General features: G+C 35.1%; 1 protein-coding gene across 2 annotated transcripts in view; it reads right to left on the minus strand.

Moving 5' to 3' along the window:
- The window catches only part of MDGA2 (MAM domain containing glycosylphosphatidylinositol anchor 2), an 826,249-nt gene that overhangs the window by 460,298 nt on the left and 346,588 nt on the right, over positions 1–19,363 (minus strand). The window contains exon 2 of one of the 2 annotated variants that reach the window (XM_030854879.2): positions 10,096–10,235. In XM_030854879.2, the coding sequence (XP_030710739.1) occupies positions 10,096–10,235 (140 nt within the window). Of the gene's footprint in view, positions 1–10,095; positions 10,236–19,363 lie in introns of those variants that run through there. The other variant, XM_060294784.1, reaches the window with a different exon arrangement.

Consider the following 19,363-nt stretch of genomic DNA (forward strand, 5'->3'; position numbering starts at 1 on the left):
GTCTGCCTTGGGAACAGAAAAATAAGCTTTTAGGAGGACAAATTGGCAAGTAGTAACTATTTGGGAAACTGTCCAAGAGAGAGAAAATCTTTACTATTGGACTCAAGCCTTAAGGTCTCCTATCTCATAATAGATTAGACAGCCTTCAGCTATCCCAATTAAAATTCCTTGCTAACCAACATAATTTTTGCTTGGCTTCTCAACTGGTTTGCCTGTTGAGAGAGTGATCCTGCTATACAAGAGCAATATTCAATTTGCCATTGCATATTAAAATTTTGGCATTTTGATCAAAATTTTGCTTTATCTGCAGCTTACCTACACTGATTTACAGGTGGAACAATCTGCTGTAATCTGCAATTGCATTTCTCATTATAAATGCCTAACCTGATTTCTGCATTGTTTGTATGTGTATCTGTCTTTATGAGTTTGGAAAGTGCCAACTCATCCCTAATCTGCTTTCACTATACTAACAAAACCAGGCTTATGAACCTGCAAAATGAGTATCAGAACCTGAAGTGGCCTTATTTACCAAGGTAAAAGTCCCTCTGAGGATGACTGCCTAGAAAGCCAGCCAGCATTCTCCAGGTGGTACCTCTCTCCACTGCTGTGAGGGATGGTTTTGGTCAGTTTGCTCATGAATCCATTTTTAAACCTTCCTCTACTCTGCTCTGTATCACTGAGCAGAGGCTAAACACTTGTATGTTATACCTACTTCCCAGACTCTCAATGGTTTCAAACAATGGATTGGTACTGCCATAAGACTGAAGGACAGAAGAAAAGGAAAAGCCATGTATTTCTCCCTCTTCTCAGCCACTTCCATTCCCAGCAATTCATTTCCTTCATTAAATTTTCTCAGTTCTAAACTCAGAGGATTTTTTTTTTTAATTTAAGTACTGTTTTTAGTTTCAGGTGTACAGCATGGTGATCCATTGTTTTGTTTTTCAGATTATATTCCATTATAAGAAGATACTGGGTATAATTCCCTATGCTTTACAGTAAATCTTTGTTGTTTTTCTAAACTTAAAGTTTCAACTAATCAGAATGGTTTCTGTTTTCCTTGTCCAACCCTAACTGATGACCATGTGACATAAGAGCTCACTAGTAACTGCCACCATCTGTTCAAGAAGTATTAAGTATGTGCCCATGGATACACACACACACACCCCCCCCACACACAGACTCATAATAAAATTATATAAACCAATAAAAATTTTGGTTTGTATTTTTTTGGTAAATTATACTAAGCAGCTATGTTAAATAGTCACAAGCCAAGTGTGTGACTTATTGTGATGATCAAAGAGCAGAGGGAATCAAAATCTCAAGTAGACAAGTGGTTGTGAGGGCACCTGTAGAGTTAGATTATGCACACATCTAATAAGAAAGTAAATGTAGTTTTCAATTTAATCTATGAACAAATCAAACCAATGGCAATATTCAGACTGATAAACATAATGTTACAGATGTCATCACAATATTGGAGCATTTACAAGTTTTGTTAACTAAAATATTGGCCAAGGGAGTGCACTGGTCTGCAAGCAGGGGCTCCAAACATATGTGAGAAAAAGTACCTATGGATCATCCATCCTATATCATGCATCCAAATTCCCTGTGCTTATGAAGGAACGGGCTTTCTGTTTTGCACCATATGAACAATGTTAAGGCTATACTCCCTCAAAGGCTTCCAGCAAAATTAGCTGGGGCCAGTTGACAATATGAAGTCAAACATGTCTTAGCATACACTTTTTCAAACTCTGTTCTACTTTCTGTTGATGTCAATTTTTTCCCTTTTCTGATGAAAGCCAGGCTTCCATCATTTCTAAATTATTTAGATAGACATAGGGTTAGGACTTTGTAGTTTGGTTTTAAGCAACAAATTCCAAGCAATGAATTACCAGGTTTTTGTCTGATACTTAAGAATATGTTTCCATCACTGAGATCCCAAGGTTGCCCTGTTATATCTGTAATGAAAAATGTGTACCATTGTCAAAAGTGGCATGGAAGGTTTAAAGTTAGACTCTTCTCCGACCGCAGGGCTTTAATAGCTTCATATTATTAAGCCCCATTTCCCAAGTGTCTTTAAATCCTTGCTGGATAATAAAATAAGAAGACATATTAAGTCCTCTTGGAGACCACCAAGGGAGCAGTTAATGCATCCCTGCAGGCATTGAGGTATGCGGCTTCCACCAGTGCCTACACAGGTGAATCTAAGGTTTCCTTAAATGCTTAATTCTAAGAGGTAAATGACATAGGCACAGGCAAACACAATTTAGTACTTTTAAAAAGGAACAGAATTAATTAAAATATTCAACAGTTAACCCCAAGTGATAATGCCTGCCACATTTACTCCTTTAATAAATGAGATCCTCTATGTGAAAGCTTTTATGTTTATGGTCTCATATAGTTTATCCTCCAAAGCAGGATACTTGTGGGGACTGAGAGACAACGACATCAACAAGTGTACCAGAACAATAGCTATAAACCAGGACTGTCCCAGGCAAATCATGACATATGTTCACTCTGTGATAGAAAATGGGAATGCAAGACCCAGTCCTTTGCTTTCTAGTTTACAGCTCAGTGAGAGAGACAGGAAATGGAAAAACAATACGATTATTCTATTTTATTATTTCTATCATCCTTATCATCGTTATTCAAGATTTTTGTCCTCCCTTGTATGATTTTATTTGATCCTTGAAGAACCTATATTTACTACTACTATTGTCATTTTGTACATGAGGAAAACAACTGAAAGGAAGGTTAAATATATTACCCACATTCACAGGGCTGAAAAAGTAGAGAAGGTGAAATGTGGAACTATGTAGTTTGTCTGCAGAGTCTAAATTCTCACTCACTCCCCAAAGCAGGACCCTATGATGTATTATGGTAAGAAATGGCCTGATATTCTGGGATCACATAGAAGGGACATTTAAGCAAGCCTCTTTGACCAAGCAAGACTTTATGAAAGAGGTGATTAATAAGCCACTGACTCAGCTGGCCAAGGGAAAGGAGTGCAGACAAGTGGAAGAGACAACAAATATAGTAAATCAGTAGGCAAAGCACTGTAAATTCCTTCAAGATTAATGAGGCACAGCAGTCATTACATGTCTAATGTGCTCTTTAAAAGCAGCCCAGAATATGCCCAGCAAAGGTATAAACTATCTAATTTAAAAGAACAAATAATATATGTTATGAGTTGAACTGTGTGCCCCCAAAGGTATGTTAAAGTCCTAATTCCCAGTACCTCAGAATGTGACCTTATTTGTAAATGGGGCTGTTGCAGCTGTAATTAGCTAAAATGAGGTCATACTGGAGTATGCGGGCCTATAACCCAATATGACTGGTGTCCTTACAGGAAGAAGAAAATGCCATTCAAAAGACACACACACACACACACACACACACACACACACACACACACACGTGACGAAAGAGGCACAGATTGGAATGATGTGGCTGAAAGCCAAGGAAAACCAGGGACTGATGGCTACCACCAAAAGCTGGGAAAAGGCAAGGAAGGATTCTACGCAGAATCTCAGAGGGAGTATTATGGCCCTGCTAACACCATGATTTCAGAATTCTAGACTTCCAAACTGTGAGAGAATAATTTCTGTTGTTTAAGCCACCTAGTCTATAGCACTTTATTACAGCAGCCCTAGAAAACTAATACAATGTACAACTATGCAATTCAGGCACTTGTGTACGATTTTGGAATTAGGGAACTCTTTAGGCTAATATGAGACATTACCTGATGTAGAATTTATATATCTCATGAAATGTGTTTCCATGTATTTTATATAACACACGTAATGCTTTTGCGTTATTTTAGAAAACTCTTTCCAAAATGATTGCTTACAGTCCATCTTCTTGATGGCACTGTGAAGAGTTATTCAAAATGGTAAATTGTTCTGATTATAAATGCAATGCAAAAGATCGCTTAGGGCTTCCCTGGCGCAGTGGTTGAGAGTCCGCCTGCCGAGGCAGGGGACACCGGTTCATGCCCCGGTCCGGGAAGATCCCACATGCTGCAGAGCAGCTGGGCCCGTGAGCCATGGCCGCTGAGCCTGCATGTCCGGAGCCTGTGCTCCGCAACGGGAGAGGCCCGTGTACTGAAAAGAAAAAAAAAAAAAAACCTAAGGGAAAAAAACTATATTGTAGGATATCTACCACTTAAAAATCTCCTCATATGTCAAATAATACATATCTGAAAATATGTCAATGGGAGTATTCTTCTAATAATAAAAATACAAAACCAAATCATCAATGTCTATGTAGTTATTCAGAACTTCTACATTAAAAGAATTGCAACTATTTACCATAAAATGATCCATTTTAACTATGTACAATACAACTAATAGATTCTCAATTATATATTGATAGGCAATATTGATTTCCTTCTATCTTCTGGAAATGCCCTGATAATTTTAAAAAGCTTATTTCATGTCAACTGCTGTAATAAAATAATGGTTATGGTCTCATCACTCTTATATATTTTTCATTGAAATATGTAGATTTCAAAAGGAGACATCTAATTTCTAACTTTCATGTGATCTGTATATTCAATTATTTTGACTCTGTTTTGATATCCATTTTCTGATCACTCTGAAGATCCAATTTTGACCATGAGAGGCAAAGCTGTCAAAACCAAACAAATCCTCAGTCTGTATTTATATTGTAAATCTCCATCACATGACATTCCTTGCAAATGAACTTGCAAACTTTCAATGCTTAGATTTAATTCGAGTAGAAGACATATTTTTCAAGAGATGAGGAGAATAAATGAGGACAATATACTCCACACGCATGCTAATTTAATTAAATTTAATTAAACATCCTACCTTGGCTAGTTTCTTGTGGTTTACCTTTACAAGTCTTCAGGAAAAGTAGAAGTACAATAATTCTGAATCAGAATTAAGCAACATAAGGTCAGCAGAAAGGGAGCAGAAACTAGGATTGATTAGGTATATAAACACACTCCTCATTAGGTTTGAGTCCAGGAGATATGTACTGTCATATGCTGGAGTTGCCTCAGGAAAGAAAATCTGAGACAAGAGATTACAAGTAGATAGTTTATTTTCAGAATTAATCCCAGGGAAGCCAAGTAGGGGGCTGTGTAAAGTGACATAGAGAAGGAGAAAAACCGATACAACAAAGTGTTATTATGCTAGTCACTGCTGAGAGTGACTGGGGCTCCATTCTACTGGGACCCTCTAAGGAGCCATGTAGAATATGTTACAGAATTGCCTGACCAAGGGGGCATGTATCTACTGGATCCTACTCCCTATTGACCAAAGAGCTGCTTTTCAAACAGCAATTAGTACTCTGCTGTAGAAAGTTTAGTTTTGTTCTAGAATCTAAAGTTTTGTGCTGTGACTCTATTCTTAGGACCTAATAAAAGATCCACACAGCATCTGTGTCCAACACCTTGCCTGAGTAGCAAGGCAGTTTGCACTAAAACCTGGACTTGCTGCAGAGCCCTCTCTTCCTCTGAGTCCTACTTGAAAATCATAGCCTTTAAAGTTGCCTGATAAAGTGACTTGTAGTATTTCCAAATGTAGTAATATGCAGCTCCTAAAGTTCAAAAAAGTTTACCATATGCTGGACCTCCTTCTTAGTGGTGGGCTTGTGAGGAGCAACAACTTTTTTATAACCTTAGATGGAATGTCCTAGCATGCCCCAGACCATCAGACTCCAAAAATCTTCTCCAATTTGACAGACTACTAATATTCTGGTACTGTATTTCTCATCCTCTGGCATGTGTTTGTCTTATATGGCATCCAAAGTACTTGCTACATCCTGTTCAAAAGGTCAAAATGAAATGATATAATGAACATAATGGACTAGTATAATGTTATGTAGATTATGAAGATAATCAAATTCCTTGTGCACTATAATGTTACAGAGAGTGACAGAGTTCATCCTGACCCAGGGCAGAGCACAGCTTCTTCTTGAGAAATGAAAAGCATTCATTTATCAGATGACTAGCTATACACCAGCTAGTATCAGAGGTGTATCAATTTGTTCCAGTGCAGACAATACATCTGGTCCAGATTACAGCTAGCTCAAAATACATTAGTTAAAGCCAGGCATATGATCAAAACCAACTTCAAGGAGAGAGTAAGAAATACTCCACCTACTCTACTGGGTTACCTGCAATTGTGTAGTGATGACAGTAATAGCTGAGAATTATTAACTTTATAGAATTATTATGTTGTATCAATAATGGAATCACAAATATGGTGATGATTGACTAAGTATTTACTTTTTGCTAGGTACTCCACTAAATGATCAACATGTATTATCTCATTAAGTACACGGACTAACGTTTTTGCAAGTATCTGGAACTGTATGATAAATGTTTCTTCTAACATCAGGACTGTCCATGGAATTAAACAAATGATAAACTCTGAAATAACTGCAAATGGATTCAGATCTCCTGAGGAACAAAAATGACCCTTTATATTCATGAGGATTTTTATTAAATTAAAAAAAAACCTTTGGTTAATGCTGATATACTGGGAATAAAATGTATCAGTAGTTTTGGAGTAAAGTGTTGAACCAAAAGAGGCTTTCCATATTCTATATTAAAAGTAATAGTAACAAAACTATTTGAAGGTGTGACATGAATGATCAGAAAGGCTATAAGAGCTTTCTCCTAAACAGCTATGGTGAGTATATTTCCTCTTGTAACCATGACCTTAATAAAGATGTATGTCACCAGGGGATGAGACTGTGTGTGTGTGGCGGGGTGGGGGGGACTGTGAAGTTACTCACTGATATAAAATTTGTGATTAATAAATTTTTGCATACTTCTCCTAAACCCTTTCCCATATTCTATCCAAAGATACATTGAAAAAATATTAGTTGTTTCAGTTGGAGAGTCTCTCACATGATGCAGAAAACAGGTCCAGTATGTCAAATATCCTATTGTTTAAATCATTTACAAGAGGACTATATTCATAATTCATTTGTTATTGGTGTGGTAATATTGAGGGAGAAAGAACAGAGGAAGGAGGGAAGAAGGGAGAGAAGGAATGAAAGAAGGAAGGAAGGAGAAAAGAAAAGAAGGAAAATTAAGAGAGTAGGTAGCAAAATCCTGAAATTATGGATATCCAGAAGTAATATTAGGTTGGTAGATTTACTGACAAACCCTTTCTTTCTTACCTTCCCACATACTTTTATAATAAGCCCTCCTTAAATGAGGTAGTCTGAACACAGTTCTAGTCCTTGCAAGCTAAAAAAAGCTAATTAACAGAGATGCAAAAGCTCTGCAGTGCATTACAACACAAAAATATTGAAATTTATTGAAATGCATTTAATTTAGACTATAGAAATGCTAAGAATCTTTTTTAAAATTTACTTATTTCAAATATGTTCGACGTTGGAGTCTAAATATAAATTACTTAAAAATAATATAAAGCCAATATATATTTTATTATGTACCAATATAATGCTTACTATGTACCATATATATATGTATATATGTGTATATACAAAATATATGTACATATATATTTACACATACATTTAACTTTTGAAAGGAGTCTATGATATAGATAAGATGGTTAGCATCATCGCTATTATATAGATAAGAAAACTGAGGCACAGAGAACAGAGAGGTTAAGGAACTTTCCCAAGGTCACACTAGTAGTCATGATGGATCCTGGATTATATCCAGGCAGTCCCAGTACCATGCTCTTAACCACTGCTATGTACTGACCTTCTTCACTTATTTTATTTTAAAGAAAATTTTAAAGAATCTAGAAAAAAATGCTGCCTTAGAACACTTGTAGAAATGGAAATTTTTATGACTCTCGCCACAGGAATAGGCAACAGATTAAGAAATCTTCTGAAGAGTGAATGAGGAACTTCTCTCTTTCACTGCATTGTCATATTTAGATTAGACATAGGAGCAAGAAAGTCATTCCAGCTTCATGGTATCAGCCAAGAAAAATTATCCTCAGGACCAGATGCCAACAGCATGCCCTTTAGTATTTGGACAGGATACAAAGGCCCAGCTGTTCTGTCAGCCTTCCTTATACAGTTTGTTGACAAAGAAGAGGCCCAGTTAATTTTCCAAATATGCAATATAAACTGAAACTGATTCACCTGCAAACACCTGAATTACTTCTAGGAATGAAGAAATAATAATACTGAAATAATAAATTTTTCATAGGCTCATAACACACTGAAACGTTTCCAAAAATGGAATTTCTCAGGAAAAATAAGTAAGACAATAACCTACTCCTGTTTTTCAGAACTACTTTTGGATTGGCCAGAGCTCAAAGATTGCATCCAGACTGCTGAATCACGAAAGGGAAGATGTATGGAGAAAATAAGAAACGGCTAATATTAAGGGAATGTAAGGATGAAGATAGAGGGAGAGGAACAGCTGGGATGACTTAAAAACAAAGATAAGTTGCATTTTTAAGTAAAATTTGAAGTTCAGAAGCTGCAGAACTTGGTACATTCATTGTGGGAATAATGGGAGCATCAATGAGTCTTCTCTTGTGGCCTCTTTTAGGTTTACTCGGACCTTCCTACTTTGATCCCAACTTTTTTACTCTGGAATTTTTATTCTATGTATATAAATTAAGAAAATCAAATTATAACAACACTAAACTTTCTTTGGGATAATATTCTTGAGTTAGTGTTATCATTTTTTAATTTTAGTAAAATTATTTTCATTGGACTATACTGTTTTCTGCATAAATCTGAAAATAAAAATGCTTTACATATCAGCTTCATCTACATCACATTTTAACAATTATTGCTTCTGTGCTTATATATTTAGTTTTGCAATCATTTTTTCTACTAAGTCTAATTATATTGGGTCAAATTTTCTGCAGCTCAATTTTATTGAGACAATTTTATTCTTTAATAAATTTTCAGTTCTTAGCAAGTGTCATAATTTGCAATTTTAGCCACTATGTATTTTAATATTTTTCAATATTTTAAAATAATTTTTCCTAGATTATTTTTACTGTTTTCCATTTTATCAGCAGCATAAGTTTTATAAAACATATTTCACCATTTCAGTTTATTTATGGTCTTATCAATCTACTGCTTCGTTCTGTGAAGTTCATATGCTTATTTTTATTTGTTCCTCAGGGTCAAAATTGTACAGTCAAAACATCCTTGAGGATTAAAGAGTTAAGGATGACAGGATCAAAAGACAAGATAGAAATGATGGGAGACTTTATAATCTCCACATTGTTCTTTACTTTCCCGTATATAGTCGTGTTAGCTGGATTTTTTTTTTTCTGTAATACAAATACTTAAAATATGTAACTTTATCTACCAAATGAGACTTCTTTTCCATCACAGTGTTTGTATTTAATACCAATCCATATTTTGAACCAGTCAGGTTAAATATATGACAATAAGAATTGGCAATTAATGAATAAAAACATCGTGAATATTCTGTATCTGAATTAAATTTTTACATCATAGATACATAGCCTAACTATACTATCTTATATCTAACTCCTTTTTTCACTCCTACAAGCTTTTTCTTTGCTCATTGTTTGTAATTTTAGTGACCTTTGAAAGTCTCAATTTCTGTTCCTGCTACTAAATTAGCTATGAAAGCTGTAGCTGCTGACTCTTGAGAACCTGAATTCATACAGCACCTACAAACATTTGTTTTTTCGAGGTTTTCTATGGATATAACGACTAGGAGTAAGGAAAGTACATGTGACCTCATTCATCACATTCTTCGAACAAATGCTTCCTCCACTGCAATTATGTCATCGTGAAATCATGTTCCACATTCTAAAATAAACTCTTTGCCATATGAATTGTTATCTGACTGAGATATTTTTGTAGTTGTCTTTTTTAACAGCCTCCTTAGAAATGTCTTTTAAATTTCTCACAATACCAAAACAAAAATTTCTTTTTTTTGTCTTATCCACGTGAATACTTCAAGCTTGAATGTTCAAGCAGTCACTACTCTTATCCTGCATTGCACACATACTTGAATTTCACACACACATATACACACACAAACACATTTTTAGCTAAATCATCTAAAATGTACACTTTTTGACTTCCAAGAAAAGTGAAAGAGAGTTTTCCACAATATCACGGTTCGGGACTCACCTGTGGACGTGGATGTCCTGTGACCAGACAGGTCAATTCCAGGGTTTCTCCTTCCCGTATAGTGTAGACCCTTTCCGAGTAGCGCTCCTCCTCAATGTTACAGGCCAAGCCTGAATGCACAATACGAACCGTGGGGGGAGCTGTCGAATCAGGAAGAAGAGAGACAAGATACATAAAAAGATAAGCAAACTGTCTTCCCCTGATCATCATGGTTGTTATGGCAATTCTTATTAGACTTTACCACTGTCAGATCCATCAGTCTTAACACTTTGAACATCCCCAAGGGATTAAAGATTTTGCCGGACAGAAAAGTTCAAGTTTACCTTGCAGTCACCAACACAGTCTGAAAATGGCAAAGGGGAATAGGGTAATGGGGAAAAATTGGTGATTCAGTAAATCACCATCATTACAAGACCAATGATAAAACTCGATTGTTAAAATGTGATAGTTCCCTTCCTCTCTGAAATCTAAAATTTAATATAGTAAGGGATGTTGTCCAAAAACTAGGTAGTGCAAAAGAAAGACCATCAGAAAGGAAAAAGGAATGTGAATTAAAGACATTGCCATTTTTCTATTAATTTTATAAGTCGTGTGGTGTAACTAGGGAGCTAAAGAATAGGAAGATTTGGTTATCTGGAATTGAACACCAACTTAGTTTTCAATCTTTATAGACTCCTGTATTAATATGAGCAAAAAACAATCACTGAATTAAGCCACTGATGAAGGCCATAAATCACTGATGTCTAAGTATAAAATTCTGATTCAGGATAGACTTCTCATGAAACTGTCCAAATTCCATAATATAATTTTCTCCGACTTCAGTGTCACAGGGGCCTATAAAACTTGACTAGCATTCATTGACTTACATATCATTGGAAACCCACTGTATGCAAAAATTCTTTTGGTAATGAGAAATACTTAGATAATAAGATATGCTTCTTGTCATCAAGGAGATTACTGTGACTAGCTTCAAACTGGAGATCATCCCCATTTGTGAATTCAGCACTTTTGTTTGTAATACATTTGGAGTGGAGGCAAAAAGTTTAAAAGAGTAGTTCTTACATTCAGTATGCATAATAAACTCCCCAGGAACTTGTTTAAAACATAGATGTCAGAGGTATACACAGAGACTGCTATATGTCTGCAGAAAACCCCTGGAATCTGCCTTTTTACAGAACATCCCAGGTGATGACAATGACAGTGCTACTCAGACCAGATCATTAGAAATAATTTTCTAATGGCTCTTATAAATATTTGTTTATTAAAGAAAATACACCATGGGATAAAATGTCCTTTTCTTTTAATTTTTTTCAAGTAACTAAACATCATGCTATGCATCCTTTCACTGGTTTAAAAAATTAAATAAACCAATTTTTTAAGTTTGTTTAAAAACTTAAACCAAATAATTTTTTGGTCTTATAAAACCAATTTATCAAAAATTTTCTACCATGTCTTCAGACTCTGTCTAGACACTGTAATAATTTGCCTAGTTTTAAGACATTAGAAATCATCTGTAGTGTTTATCTGGGTATTCTGATATATTTCACACAAGGTTTCCTACAAATCATTTCCTATAGTGATCAAATTTAAACTTCAATTTAGACAAGTAATACTAGAAAGCTACTTATTTTAAAACATCTGTCATATAACTGTATACGTATTATGGAGGTGAACAAACTAATGACAATCAATAAACACTTGCAAAATATAAATAAAAAATTGTTAAGTAAAAAAATAGAGATTCATTACCTTGAAATATATTTCTTTGCCAAATTTAGCCTAACAAGTGATAGCCTACATGTTTATTAATACATCTAATTATATAGTAACATGACATCTTTTCCAGATTTACACTTATTTTTGTTTTAATTTCAAATCAATGAATAGTATTGTTATTTTTAAGACATACTTATTATGCAAATAAGTAACTTCATTTAAAACATTTAAATTATACAGTAAGCACACTGTGTTCATCTACAAGGGTAAATTTTCTGCTATTTTCTTCTGTATTTTAACACATTCTTGGAAAAGGTAATTGCCTATATACTGTAGTCATTATGAACCTACCACCTATCTTATAAGAGGGTGGAATATTCTACCAAATTATAAATGTTAAAGATGTATTTTTCCTAGTATGCATTAAAATATGTGATCAGTACTTTAGAATCTCAATGATAAGATGAAAATTTTGGAAGCTTCCTTTAACTCTTTTGGTCTGCAGAAAGTCCAACTGAAAAGGTCTTAAAATTCATCCAGGTGAATTCTCTTATTTCCAAATTAGGGAAGGAAAGCCCAATGACATCAGATGACCTGGCTACAGGCTTGCAGCTAGTTGTGGCCTAAATGAGACCAGGACCACTGTTCCTAGGCTCCTTTTACTACCTCAGGCTATTAAAACTATGCCTGGCACAGTTAAAGTAGGGTTAAATAACTCCTAAACTAGACCTAGACTACACTAGGGGAATAAAAAAGATTGAGAAACAGTTCATGAAGTTAAAGCACCATAACTAGATCAGCAATATAAACACTATAATTGTTCCAAACGTAACCAGTGTAACATTGTCCCAATTCACCATCCTGTCTCCAGTCCCTATCAAATCCATGAAATCTTACAATTTCCCAAATAATATATTGTAACTTCTTTTTTCATCATGCTGTATTCCTGCCTAAGAATCTATAATGTCTCCCTATGACATTTCACAGAGTCCAAATCACCCCACATGGCATTTAGGTGCCCTGTAAATGGTCCTCATACTGATTATCCAACCCAAAATCCCACTTCTCTGTAACAGCAGCCCAACATCAGTGGGAAGATAAAGAGCACTGAGAATTCAAGTGTCTTTGATCATGATGTTTCCCCATCTAGAATTCCCACCCTGATCTTTGGACCAATGTTGCTGAAACCTTCTTGGATTACTTAGCAATGATTCTCTTCTCTTTTTTCCAGAAAATCTGTATTGCCCAGAGATTCTCCTTTTTCTTAACATTCTAACTTGATAGGAAGCACCTTATTACAAGGATGAACATAATTTTCAGCATCTATTCCACATCACATAATTAATAGCACAAAGTAGGTATTTAATAATTAATTTATAATTTTAAGCATATACCACTATAAGGACTTTAACATATTTTAGCAAAAATATTAACCATTATGGCACTGAATTTGCCTACTTTAAATATATATGCAATTTTCAGTACTATATCTGAAACAAAACATGTTTTATCCTCTGCCTTGTTAGAGAAAACCTCAATTCATCATCCTGAAATTGGACTAAGGGTTATGATCCCCATTGCCCTGTAGAGTCAGCAATGAATTAAAATGTTAAAATATTACAAGAGACTAATATTCATCCAAATTTGCTTGCAGTAAGCCAAATCCCATTATATAAAATCTTTCTAACACTAATCATATCAACTCCCTTAATTTGAATAAACTGGCTTTGGGTTCAAGAGGTCAGCCTAAAAGGGCAAAAGAGAGACATTCTTTTATCTTGTTAGAGTATATCCAAAGTCAAACCAAATTCTCACTGTATTCTGTTGGAGAAAGAACACAAATTCTTTCTTATTCTCCAATGGCAACAGCAAGAGCACTTTTAAGCCTTTTATATCATATACAGATTTTCAAACATATATTTATTGAGCAACTGCTATAGATCAGGCACGAGGCTATGAGCTGAGGATATGAAGATTAATGCTATGAGCTGTGCCCTCTATGGGTTTATAGCCTATTGGGTCTGTCCAATTTATATATATTATATATAAAATACAAAAATAATAAAACAATTACAGTTGAGCAGAATAGATATTCTAACAGAAGGAAGTGAAAAGACCATAACAGGACAAAGCAGAAGCTGACTAAATCTGCCTGGTGGATTCCAACAGGTTTCATGAAGCCAGTGACATTTAACTTAGGTTTGGAAAAATGCATGTGGTGAAACGAATTCCAGAGAAAGGAAATAGTGTGTTCAAAGGCATGTCTATAAGAGACTGCCTGCAGTGTTTAGGAAATAACTACATGAACATGTGGTCCACATAGTTTATAATATACTCCAAACCTTGACACCAGCGCCACTCTCTCAATTTGCCATGATGTCATGATGTCTCCAGACATAAGAGACTGTATAGCCCTGCGAATGGAAATGATGGGAGAAACCTACTTGAGAGTTCTTGTTAGACAGGACTTGAGGATTGACTGATGAGGGAGCGAGGGGGCAGGAGTTAAGATGACAGTGAAGTTTATATTTTGGTTAAATAGGTGAAAGATACATTTTTAAATAGAAAATACTCTCTTGATCACTATGGACTCCCCATTATTCACAGTTGGGAGAGACTTAAGATGAGGGGCTCTGAGCCCAAATCACGGAGGGCTTTGTTAGAGTGAGGACTTAGATGGGAAGTGTTTTTGAAGGAGAAGCTTTTTCCATGTTTTCTGAAGGACATGCTGTTATTAGCCAGTAATAAGTTTGGTATTAGGAGTTTTCTCTCTTCTAAGAACCCCAAGCAAGAGTATTGTACTTTGGTAAATCCTTCAAATCCCTGGTCCAACTATTCTTTGGGAATTCAAGTTGCCAGTAAAATCTCACCACTATGCTACACTACGTCAAGGTAACTTATGTTCTTGGCGCAGGTCACAGATCCCCTGGGATAGCTAGTGTGGAGAGAGGGAGCTCACGGAACCTCTGTTAGAAGCTCCAGTGGAGACATCAGTGAGCCACCCTGCACCATCATCTCTCACACACTCTAGATTCTGTTCAGAGACAGAGACTCAGAGACAGATAGATAGAATGTCTCACACCTTTCTACTCTCAGGTGGCTAGAGATAACAGAACTAACACTACTGCTTACACCATTCTCTTAGCAGGATCAGTTTTGCTTGTAAAGCAAACAAAACAATAATCAAATTTCCTTCTATTTTTCTACTGGTCTAAGTAATTACTTGATTTGATAAAACATTTATCAGTTTTCTATGACATCTTACATTTATCTAATTAACATTGCCAATAATTGGTCTCTTCTGCTTATTTCACAATTCCAATGTAGCACATGTGACTAGTACTTCTAAAGCATGGTGTCTTCCATTCTTCTTATTTTCTCTCTTTCCTACCTGAGTTACTAGTTTAAAATACTACATGAGTTGTCTCCTCCCCGCCTTTTCACAATAATCTCCCAATGTGACTTTTAAATTAAGTATTGTGTATACAGGTATAGTCTATAATTATCCCTCTTCTTGTTGACAACTCTTTTGCCTAATGTCTTTTGCCTTAGGCTCATTATATTACATATTTTAATATCAAAAACTCAGATAGGGAAGGGGAGAATATGAACATTTGGGAGAGTAGGTAAAATTTTAGATTTAGATGCTGATGTTGAGCTGTCCAACAACTGAAAAGTTGTTGCTGCACATAAAATTTAGAGCTTTTAAATGGTAGTCGATGGCTGACAGCAATAGAATAGACAAAATCTCTAAAACAGAGTATGTAGAGGGAGAAATTAAGAGGATAATGATAGAACCGCAAGGAATGTGAATTCTTGATAGAGAATTGGTGTCCATAAGATTATGAATACAGAGAGGCCAAGAAAAGAGACTCAGAGGTAGAAGGAAAACAAAGAAAATGCAGTGCTTTAAAAGTTACACAAAGAGATGCTCAAGAATGGTGAACTGTCCAAAACTGTCACTTACAACAGAGCTGTCAATTAGGAGAAGCACAGACAAAAGGTCATTCCCAATGATAGTTAGGAGGGCATTGGTGAATTTCAAGTGAGATCTGGCTGTAGAACAATAGCGGCAAAAGATGAAGGAGGTGAGTTTTGAGAAAGAGAAAAGTCTTAGCAGGTCAAACCAAGCTTCAGGCAAAAAGTAAAACTGCTCCTGAGGTTTACCCACACGTAAAAGAAATGATAAGTATAAAACAGTAGGTATAAAACAGAATATTTTAACAATATTTATACCACCATCTCAGGATTGCAAAGACTAATTATTTACATTATAAGAAACAAACCATAATGTTTGTATTTCCAACATAAACTGTAACTTTTACCAATACTACACTATTTTTCTACTATCCTTCAACATTCTTTTAAAATTAATTTTCCCTAAAACCCGACTTTCTTTCTTTTTTCTTATCTTTTTGTTCTTTTACTCTTTTACAAGTTTAACTCTGATAACTTCTGTACCAAATATGCAGAAATCTCTCAAAATGGTCTAATCTCTTCTGTAAAAATAAAAATCAAGGTTAATCCTCACAGAACATAAATATGCTTAATCTCTCCCATATTAAAGAATGGAGACAAAACAACATTTATCCTCCCATCACCAGGCCTCCTCTTGCCTTTCCTTCACAGCCAATGAATAGAAATAACGGTACCCACTCTATGTCATACTTCCACAGCTGCTTTGCAATCCTCAGGCCACAGCAGTCTGGTATCTGCCCTATCATTTGTATTTATAAAAGAATAAGGCAGGAATATAGAAGACCACTTTGCTTAACTGCTAATTATTTGTCATTATTTTGATCTCGTACATCTCCTTCAGTCTTCGTTTACCAGACTTCATTTCTATGCAACTATGAGGATCTTTTAAAATTATACACTTGTTCTACACTTCAAAACAATAAAAAATATTACTACCTCCCACTATTATTCTTACAACCATGAATATAATCATATATCGAAACATGCAGATAGCAGAATGTTCAACTTATATGTCCATTCCAACAATTTCCTCAAAAAATAGTTAAAATCCATCTGTCATTGTCATTTAAATAATCCCAAATAGGACAATATCTTGATACACAAACAATTTACAGATTATTTTTCATCAGCTTTTAGCTCATTTGAGTTGTTTGATTCCATTGGTTATTTTGAATTAACTACAATTTCAGCATCAATGTGAATTTATTTCCCTACCTCTTTCCCCTCATCCCTCATACTTGGTTAATACTGTACTCCTGTCCACTGGAGGGAAATACATTTTTATCTTTAATTTGATGAGTTATAATATGAAAGTACTAAGATCATATTGATATTCTGGATTTAATCAAAAGAAGATCATATCTACCTCAGTATGACTTTGGTGAAAGGCTCTAAATATGAAAGATTTTGGATATTTTGTATTATTTCCTCAGCACACGTTGAGCAGCACTGTTATAAATTAATTGAACTGCCCTGAGAGACTCTGCAAAGCCCAAAGTAAGGTAAGAAAATTAAACCCTGAAGCCCCTGGTTCTAGAAAGCAGCTATTAATTTTTCCTAAATAACAGAGGTTGATATGATTTTTTAGGTTAGTGTTAGCCAAGAATTTAAAGCAAAGAGCTTAAATTGCTTAAATTTTTAATTTAAACGTAAGTTATCTGTTATATACAATAGATACTATTTAAGATGGAAGAACGTTCGTCACTGAAGAAAATGACATTAAATAACAATGTAATTGTGTTCATGAAATTTTAAAGTTAAACAAAAAAAGCCATAATGCAATTTAAATTTTAAAGTTAAAAACAATGATAAAAGCAATAATGTTTTTGTGTAAAAGAATTACCTTGTAATGTCATCTTTTAACATTCTCGAGTCAAGGTACTAACTTTACAAAAAACTGAATACATAACGGTAAAATATTAATCCGAATTATCTTTCACAAAATGACATATGTGTCCTATGCTTCTTAAATGAAACAATATAAAATTTTTAAATATTACTAAATTAAGGTTTTTACATTAACTTCAGATTTCATCAGAAATATGGTTTTTTTTGTTTTCATCTCAAAACATCACCTATTAATTCCTAAGGCTAAAACTTCAAAGACCCTAGTATGTTTTATAGATTTAAAAATATATAAATTTCACTGAATCTAAGGTTCTTAACATTCTTTTCAAATTCAGCATTTGAACAACCTCTGACACGCGTGCTGGAGAGGAACCATGTGCCCCAAAGTCTGACATAGACATCTGCATCTCTACGTGGATGTTCCTACCCCAAGCCCTTCACTATGTTCTTTCCAGTATTTTCCAGGAGAAACATATGAAAGCAATATTTGAAAGGTTATCAAATATTTCATTAATCTCATATTTTGCTCACAAAGGACTTGACTGAACTAAGCTGTGTGCTATCACTTAAAGGTAAATATTGTGGTGAACTGTGCTTTCCCCATGTAGGTAGAAATGTGAGATTCTATACACAAGTTCCTTTTCTATATTGGATCCAATGCCACATCCTGAATTGTCTCCATCTAAAGGTTGAATCATGTTTCTATCTAATCAGTAAATTTTAGGAGGAAAAACCCCAAAAAAACTACTCCAGAAATTTTGGCAGCTAGGCCATAGACTGTCATTACAAAAAAAAAAAAAAAAAAACTGACATAAACACAAGGGAGTCGCCTCTTTTATGGTACCATTCTTTATGTGCTTTGAGTCATGATGGAAGCAGAGTAAAGGATGCAGAAAAACTATTATAATGCTACAAGAGGGGGCAGCCTTTAATCCTTAAAACCTTGATTAGGTTTTCCCCCTCTAAATCAAACTTGTGAAATGGTTTCCTCTTACTAATGTCTGAAGCTATATATCATGTGGTCAGTGAACCTTCCAAAGTTCTTGGAACCAAATCTTCCTGACTCTCATGAATTATCAGAGCATCTTATGAGATCAGGACTCCTGAACCCACAGGTACTAATTACACCATTTTTAAACTCTCTGGACTGAAATGTATACCTAAATGTACTCACCCTTCTCTAGAATTAAGAGCTTCTCAGCTTTCTTGGAAAGAACTACAAAGCCCCAGCAAATACTAACTAAAATGAAATTAGTGTCATCATTGTGCTCCAACCTTAATCACAAATTGGGTATTTAGAGACAGCTATTATTTCTTCCAGTCTAGCTAACCAACAAAACAAATGAGATTTCCTACAGAATATGCCAGAAATGAAAACTTCAATTTGCTTCTCCAAGAGTGGCAATGGCAGGCAGAGGATTTTGAGGATCTGGCCTGACAATTTCTCCATTGTTTCTCTCCATTGAGAAATCACTGCTGCTGCTTGTGACTAGCCCCAAGAAGGACAAGATCCTCAGCATGTCACAAAAATGCCTTTCAAACCCCAGAATAGAGGAATCAGTGTGATAATGACACACACCCAGAGTCCCCTTCAGAACTGGGCAGAAGAGCAATTATCATAAAGCAAGAATGATTCGGACTCCATCAGGCAACACTCATAGATTAAGAACTTAGCAAACACCGGGAACCTGTGCAAAGCTTGTTATTTATGACAATCTCTAGCTCT

This window comes from Globicephala melas, chromosome 2, assembly GCF_963455315.2.
Source record: "Globicephala melas chromosome 2, mGloMel1.2, whole genome shotgun sequence".
NCBI lineage: Eukaryota > Metazoa > Chordata > Mammalia > Artiodactyla > Delphinidae > Globicephala > Globicephala melas.